Genomic DNA, 8,708 nt, shown 5'->3' with positions numbered 1-8,708 from the left:
TAGGGGGCGCTCGACTCTCAATCTGCGGGTCATGGGTTCGAATCCCCGTCCTACCAAACGTGCCCACCCTTTCAGCCGTGGGAGCGTTATAATGTGCCGGTCAATCCCATTATTCGTTGATAAGAGTAGCCCAAGAGTTGGCGGTGGGTGGTGATGACTAGCTACCTTTCCTCTAGACTTTCACTGCTAAATTTAAACCAAGGTTATTGGTTCATTTCATGTAACGAAGGAAAGTTATATTTTGGAAGGATTTTGTGTTTGTGTATTTTAATAAGTACAAATTATATTTAGTCTTGTATAAGTGTTCTTCCTACTCGCCATAAACGAAGAAAGAGAACTACAAAATTCAGACACAAATTACGTTATATTATAGTGAAATTGGACCGATGTGGCCATGATTGGTTGGTTGGTTGGCATAAAGATTCATAATATACGACCCTTTACCGTAAAAACGTGCTCTGCACCCTAGGGCTGTGAATGGTCTATATAAGAGTTACGGGCAAACTCCACTATTTGATCTTACAAAAATTGATGGCAGGTACTGTTGACTAGCTAGCTACCTTTTCTCTAGTCCGTCAGTTCAAAATTAGTGACTGCTGTTTGAAAGTAAATAACTTTACAGAGGACTTGCAGGGGTTTTAGACTTTTATAGTGTTTGTATATGAGTACGCTGTAAAGAAATATGTGAAATAATGCAACCAACATATTAATGGATACATGTTTATATTTGACCTTTAATGATGGCTAGGTCTCTTCGAGATTTGAAACTTTTGGTGTATACGAGGAAAAAATTCCAATAAAGAAACAGTTAAATTAAAAAGACAAACCATATAGAAGTGGATACAGTAGTCTCTTAAAAATTAGAGGGAACAGGTTGGCCCTGTGAGGGTTCGTAGCTGGCGACCCGGGTTCGAGTTCGTTTGATACCACAAAATATCCTCTCCCACTTTAAGCTGCAAGTGCACTATAACGTGGGTAGTGAGTGATAGGATGCTGCTTACTGGCTGCCTTGCCTCTGGTCAATAGTTTAAAACGTACTATTATTTTACTGTCAACGGCCTTACCCACTTTTCAACAGTAATAGTGTTTTAATTTTAATAGTCTTGCACATTGTACAACAGCACTGCGGTTTTACTCCCTAAGTTGTTTGATTAAATATTATCTCTACTTAAAGTAAGATTTTAGTTACATTACACCACTACTCTTGCAGGAGTTTGCATTTGTTATTATTGTAAACACCGCCTTTGACCCCTAAAGAGGGCGCTAGTTCTTATTTACCTTGAGGTAAGAAATTGTCGCTTTGAATAACAATAGAACTTATATTTTATAAATAGTTTACGAGCTCCACAGTGGCACAGCGGTATGTCTCTGGACATCAAACTCTAGAAACCGGGTTTCGATCCCCGTGGTGTGAAGTGCACAGATAGCCCATTGTGCAGCTTTGTGCTTAACTACTAAAAATTTGTTTTTAGCCTTTAGATTTTCTGTACAGTTTTTTTATATGCAATTTTATGCTAAGCAGTTGACTTTCATTGTATTTGGAAACGGGTTACAGTTACTGATGCTCTTTTCACTAAAATATATTAAATGTTGTTGTTGTTTTAGAAAACCAATCTGAATTATGGAACTTTCTACATCACAGGAAAGTAACAAAAAACGAATATGTATCGTCGGTCTTATGTTACAATGTGAACTAGAAAATTGGAATTATCGAATACGAGCAAAAGTACCCGTCCCCAGTGACGGAAAAGTTTAAGTAAATCTATCAATTTAAATTATTTCATGAACTTTAAAAAGGTTAATTGTGTTGCATTCTTGGTTTCACTCAGAGCTTATTCCACCTACTGCGAAAAGTAATTGTTGAGCATTTCAGTCATGCTAAGAGCTGCTCAACAATAACATACGGTAAATCTACATTTTTATTCTTTAAGTTACGTCACATTTTGAATTGTGAATGATAGTGTGATTAATTCATAACAATTTATTGTAGAATATCCTGCTTGCGAAATAATATTTGGCATCAACATTATTCATGACTGTTCACCCGTCATTTCGAAAGTGAATGTTGAGCTTTGCCTGCGTGCTCAGCTTTACGAACGCGTCTAAGTGTAAACAATGCGTGAAGAAGTAAATATTCACCTTGCTACACGAAAATAGAAAGATATGGGTGTATTATCGGAATACCACAGGGATCCATGGCATACATTTATGTTATACTAACTCACAGAAATATTTAACGGCACTCTAAGAATTTAAATGTGTGTGTTGGTCGACCCAATTTTGCAATTTTGAACAATGACTACTGACTTAAAAGTCGCAGTAGTGTTTCGTGTGATTGATTTTTAGCGACCTGTATTCAGAAGAAGAAAGAAAGATTTATGATGAAGAACTTTTGTTCCCCCGGTGGGTCAACGGTAAGTTTACAGACTTCAAACGCTAAAATCCAGGGTTCGATTCCCCGAGATGGACACAGCAGATAGCCCATGTGGCTTTGCTCAAACCAGACAAATAAACAAACAAGAAAACGCGATTACGAGTTATTTCAAGCCTACGTGCGTAACTTGGAAAAACCAGTGAAATTAAAACAGATTTAATAGAAGTACGTGCATTATAATTTGTTGAAATTCTTAAGATATTTGTGTTGTGATTGGTCGTAATAATGAATGTAAAACCAATAAATTCATTCGTTATATATTTAGTGTTAATTATGTAGGTAATCAGTAAATTAATAAATATAAAAAAAGACAAAAACAATAAGTTCATATTTTAATATTTCTTTCTTTCAGTACTGTGGACCAGAAACTTTTCGATACAACTCCATATGAACCAGGCCCTCCTCTGAAACAGCTGAGATCGTATTCTGTTGATACTCACAATAGCTCCCACCCCACGCGGAACTCACGACAAAGGGCGAGCAGTGGTAATGTGGGGTTGAAGAAAACTCCTGTTAGACGAGTTGATGACGAAGCTCTGAAGAGAAGTCGTTCCCATAGTAACCAGTAAGTTTATGTTACACTTTTGTATACACTGTGCATCAGTGTGCTATGTAGCTGGAAGTTAAACAGTCATGCGTTATGAATGTTCAGTTTCTAAGTTGTCATTTCATTCACATATTATTTAATGACAGAGAATGTAGCACTATGGCTTAACAATTAAGTTAATTTTTATGGCATCTAACGTGTACACTTTATCTTTGATTTGGTATATTTTCATTTTCACGTTCTTTTTTTTTGTCAGATGTTTTTAAATGGTTTGCCAACTATCATCTGGAAAGTTTGGAGACAACAGCATATTCATATTTGACCTTTAAAAAGTACCAATATACATATAGTATAACCCATCGCCAAGTGACTTTAGATAGTCAGGGTGCAAATATCAAATTAGAATCGAAAATTACTGAGCCTCTGTAATAAGTTAGACAAACAAAATATACCAAAAAGAAAGGTATTGTAACCTATTTTCATTCATTTATGGTAAATTAATATTTCAACTTGTTTCATTTTTTATATTTAAGTTACCATTAGGTGTGTTGAATACTTGATATTTTTGTCTTTTATCCTCAATTCTTATTGGTTCAGCAGGTTAGAGTAACTTTGAAATATAAAAAAAACTGGCCTAAGAGATAGCATAACTGGATTATGAATCTGAGGTCTTATGGTTTGCAAACCTGTTCAGGCATAAACAAACTCCACACATTGAGATCATGGTGTGTTATAAGTGATGATCAAATCTCAATATTTGGGTAGACAAAGTAGCCCACAAGTTGGTGATAAGTGCAATTAACTAGCTGTTTTCCTTCTAGTCTATCAGCTGAAAATTATGGACAGCTATGCACAAATAGCCCGTTGTTTAACTTAGCACAAAGAAAACAACAATGCTAATTTTTATTCAGTTCTGGTACTTGTGAGCCATTATCACTTTGCATCAGGTCTAGATTAAATATTTCATTTTCTTACCAGAATAAGGAATTAGTGTGTCTCTCTTCTACTAGTATATTCATGTTCATCTATTGTTTTACTAGTAAAAAATATATTCAACTTTTAGCATGTTGGCCAAGTGAAGTGATGCATATTTTACCTACTTAAGCTATATTTTCATGTACACTTGTGCTGTTGGGGGTGTATAAGGTATTAACTGCATCTTTCTTATGGTACAGGTATGAGTTGTCTCAAGATCTATTGGACAAGCAGGTGGAGATGCTAGAGAGAAAATATGGTGGAGTCTGTGCTCGTCATGCAGCTTTAACCATTCAAAGAGCTTTCCGAAAATACTGCATGGTGAAGAGATTTCAAGAGCTGGCCCACCCTAAGAGTGAGAAGCGTTTATCACGACGCCTTTACACGTTTGACTTAGAAGGAAAAGACTGGATGGTATATGCTGGGTCATTAAAATCCAGTGGTCATAGGCAGTATACCACTGGAATCTATAATCCAGGCCAGGAAATGCTGAAAGAAGGCTTTCAAGGCATTAATTCTACACCACAAAGTGTGGATGCAGTAGTCAAATCAAATTTTGCAGCTTTGTACCGTGAACTAAGTGAAACCTTAGAAACTGAAAATGGAAGACCGCTAAGACCAACAAGATCATTGAGCATGAGAGAGAAAAAGACATCATACCTGACCGATTCAGACAACTGTATCAGATCATCACCCAACTGTGTGTACACTAAAGAATCCACTTCTTATCCAAGTGCTCAGGTATTTACTGTTCATAATAATTTAGATATGCAAGTAGTGTCATCTGGTGAGAGATTACATCCTCAAAACTCTCTACAATCTGGTCTTCCTGGAGAATCCAGTGCATTAAATGACAGTCTATACCACGTGCCACCTTCTTCCATTCCTAAACATACAATGTCCTCCAGTACTGATGTAAAACATATCAATTCCTCCCATAGTGCTCATCCTGAACCAATGATGTGTTTAGTCCCTAATCAGATACCAACACCAGGTGCAGAACATTATCATATACCAAGAGAACCACTTCCTACAGAAGGCAGTACCATTAACTTTGTAAGTTGTTTATGTTTGTCTCTGTTAGGTTTGATGATGTAAATATACGATAATCTTTATTTAAACTTGAAAATTCACAGTCAGCTCCTTTTATAAACTAGTGAATAAAAACTTGTTGAATAAAAGAAGTTGCATAATTCTGATGTAATTCATATTTTCAGAAAGGTTTTAAGTAAAACATTTTCAACCATTTGTATGTGTAAAAGTATGTAGTTACAATCATTGTGGCTTGTGTTCAACATGTTTATATTGATATTATCTTCTTTCCTTTGTCTATTTTGATGATTATGACCTGTATGTGAGATTAATGTCATATTTGTACCAAAGATCTTGATCATTGGAAAGCTGAGTTATATGAAAGACCATAAAATACAAACTTTTTGAAGCCTATTTTTTGTCTTTAGCATAACTGTGAGAGATAAATATTTAGAGGTAAAGTTATTTTTCATTTGAAAGATGATTTTTTTCTTGGAGGTATTGGCTTGTATTTGAAGCTTGTGATTTCATTCTTGTAATTACCCAATAAATGGGTAATAGGAAATTTCCAAAACATTTTTCTCAATTTTAGTTTTAGCCTAAGAATAAATGATGGGGTTTGGTATAATTTCAGTTATTTGTTATGTTATGATATCCCTCTTGTCAAAGGCACAGTATATTTGCCTGATCCCATATGCATTTTGTATGTTTAACAAGTTGTGAGTACAGATTTCAACATGGAGGTGAACTTGTTCATATTTTAAATACAAAAATCCAGCAAAATACATGTTAAATGCCCTTTAAATTATCTTATTTTACACTTTTTTTTTTCATTTGAACAGTTTGGCTGGACATAAGACATAATGCTTGGGGAGGGATTAATACGAGTTCCAAAATGTATTTCTGAAGAATATCAAATAATTGGTTTTGTTTCTAAATTTATAACTGTTAGTCATGAACTAATTTTTTTGTTGTGTATGCTTTAGAGTGGAATGGATGAAGGATTAGTTCGAGATTCTGCTGGAAGACGATCAGTGAATAATCCATTAGGGATGACCAAAAAACCTCAAGAAGGGTTGTTTCAGAGGACTTCTATAAGGTCAAGTGATGCAGCCCTTGGAAGAAAATACAATATCAATCAGAAAAAGATTCCCCCTCGGGTACCTAGACGAACTTCTTCCATTTCAAACCAGGAGCATAAAAGCACATCCGATGGAGTTAATTCCCCCACCTATTCAGTCGAGTCTTTTACTTCAAGCAGTGAAGGCAGCATGGGATATGACATAACTCAGCAATACAGTACACATCCTGATGATGACGAAATGGATAAAGTTCAGAGCAAAAAATGCAATGTTGATGCTTCCCCCATCTGGAAGAGAAAGTCTCTAATTGTGGCTGAGCAAGTACCAGCCGGTACTCGATTAGAAGATAAACGATTAAGCAACATATCAGAAAATAGTGAAGATAGCTTAGAAAGTACTGGCTATTCTACATCACCTCCAATATCAGTGTCAGATATGCAATCCTTCACAGGAATTACTTACTCTGACTCTGATACCAGGACATCACATGACATTCCTTCAAGTCCTCTTCCTTATAAAGTAGGCTTATGTTATAGTTTTTTCCCTAATAGTGGTTTTGGAATTTCTACTAAAATTTGCAAAAGATTTGTAAATACTATTCTTATATTATATACCTGTTTGTGTTTTATCATAATTTTTTCAAATTATAATAAGACTTACTCTCTTTTTTTATGAAGATTTGGTTTTGGTTCATTGGGAATAAATGTGAAAAATTATGTTTTGGTAGAGTCGAGGAAAATCTCACTATTTCATCATTATAATTATTTAGAAAAGAAACTTAGCTTTTTTGGTGAAAATATCGGTGATAGTAGTATATTTTAAAGTGATTGCAAGAGATTTGAACCTTTATATTAAGAAGATCTTACTTAAGTTTGATGTTTCAGTGTATAGATAGTTGTTGTTGTGTTGAAAGTTTTTGTTACTTATCATAAAAATCTAATAGTTCCAACAGTTGCTTTTTATTATAATTAATAATACAGGGTAATGTATGTAACTTATCATAACATGAATTATAACTATTATTTTGGTGGGAATAACCTCAACAGTGTTATGGAAGAAAAGAACGTTTGTGTTCTAGTTGATCAGTCTCTTAAGCCATCGAAGCATTGCGCTGTTGCTAGTAGTAGAACAAGTAGGATTTTAGGTTGTATCTACAGAAATGTTGAATACAAGTTTAAAGAGGCTATAATTTGATTGTATAGGTCACTGGTTAGGCCACATTTAGAGTATTGTGTTCAATCTTTGGCTTCTTACTTTAGTAAGAACATTGAACTGTTGGAAGGAGTTCAAAGGTGGACTACTATGATGATACATGGGATGAAAAGGTTGTCAAAGGGGGGCAGGTTAAGATTTCTGAAATTGTTTTCTAGAGAAAAAAGAAGATTTATAGGGGACCTGAGTGAGGTGTTTAAGATTGTTAAGGAGATTGATAGTATCAATATATAATATTTTTTCATACTTAATGTTGAGAGTTATAGGACTAGGGAACACAAATATAAATTTTTAGTGTGGTACGAGTCATCTTCAACTAAGACAGTTTTATTTTCTAACTGGGTAGTTGGCCTTTGGAATAGGTTCTCTTCAGATGTTGTGGATGAAATAAATTTAAGGGTGTTTAAGAGAAGGTTTGACAGATATTTGAATGATAAGGGCTGGTTTTGAGTTGTTGATTTTTTAAGTTTAGTTTAGTGAAAGGGGGTGGCTTAGGTGGGCCAAAAGATACCTTACTATCCTTAAGTTTTATGTTATTTATTTAGAAACAAACATTTTCTTTTCCTTGTTTTATTAACATACTTTTCTTACCTTTGAAGTCACAGATTTCTGAGATCCAAAAGAAAAGGCAATATAGAATTGGTTTGAACCTGTTCAACAAGAAGCCTGAAAGGGGAATTCGCTACCTTATTCAACGCAGTTTCTTGGAGGGAAGTCCTAAAGCTGTAGCTCGGTTTCTAATTTCTCGTAAAGGCCTCAGTAAACACAATATTGGAGAATACCTTGGAAATCTACAGTGTCCATTCAATATGGCCGTATTAGGGTAATGTGCAACTTGGCTAATTTTTTTTTGGGGGGGGATGTTTTTGTCTTTTATAAAATTGCTTTGATTTGCAACTTAAGTAAGCATGTCTTTTAAACTAAATTGGTTATTAAGTGTATGTGCTTCCTAATGAAATTTTCAAATGAGGTATTGTTGTTATCTATTTGTGTAGACATTAAAGGCCATACTCTTCCATTAATTTATATAAAGCTAACTCTATTAGCATTGTGCAATAGACAAACAAGCTACTAAAAACTTCAGTTGTTGTTTATCTTTTATTCAGGTGTTTTGTTGAGGAGATGGATTTGGCTGGGATGCAAGTTGATGTTGCCCTGCGAAAGTTTCAGACATTTTTTCGCATGCCTGTAAGTCAACATTTTTTGTATTTTTTCATGAGCTTGTATGAGAAACATATTTATTGATATTTCTACAACATATGTTATTGAGACACTAATTTTTATTAATCATTTAAATTTTGGTGATAAAATAAAAAGTTATAAATGAAGAAGATAATTTAAAATGTATTAGGTTGTCAAGAAATTAATGTCACGTTTTGGAACACTTTCATTAACCAAAAAATATATATCATGTATAATACTTAAA

General features: G+C 34.4%; 1 protein-coding gene across 1 annotated transcript in view; it reads left to right on the top strand.

The window, feature by feature from the left end:
- LOC106460841 (IQ motif and SEC7 domain-containing protein 1-like) overlaps positions 1-8,708 on the top strand; it is an 88,516-nt gene that overhangs the window by 66,774 nt on the left and 13,034 nt on the right. The window contains exons 2-6 of the mRNA XM_022387644.1: positions 2,787-2,999; positions 4,157-5,012; positions 5,975-6,589; positions 7,882-8,105; positions 8,389-8,470. Of these exons, the coding sequence (XP_022243352.1) occupies positions 2,787-2,999; positions 4,157-5,012; positions 5,975-6,589; positions 7,882-8,105; positions 8,389-8,470 (1,990 nt within the window). The remainder of the gene's footprint in view (positions 1-2,786; positions 3,000-4,156; positions 5,013-5,974; positions 6,590-7,881; positions 8,106-8,388; positions 8,471-8,708) is intronic.

Source organism: Limulus polyphemus, unplaced genomic scaffold (genome assembly GCF_000517525.1).
Source record: "Limulus polyphemus unplaced genomic scaffold, Limulus_polyphemus-2.1.2 Scaffold847, whole genome shotgun sequence".
NCBI lineage: Eukaryota > Metazoa > Arthropoda > Merostomata > Xiphosura > Limulidae > Limulus > Limulus polyphemus.
Note: the sequence above shows the minus strand (reverse complement) of the source record. Positions and strands in the feature narration are given on the sequence as shown.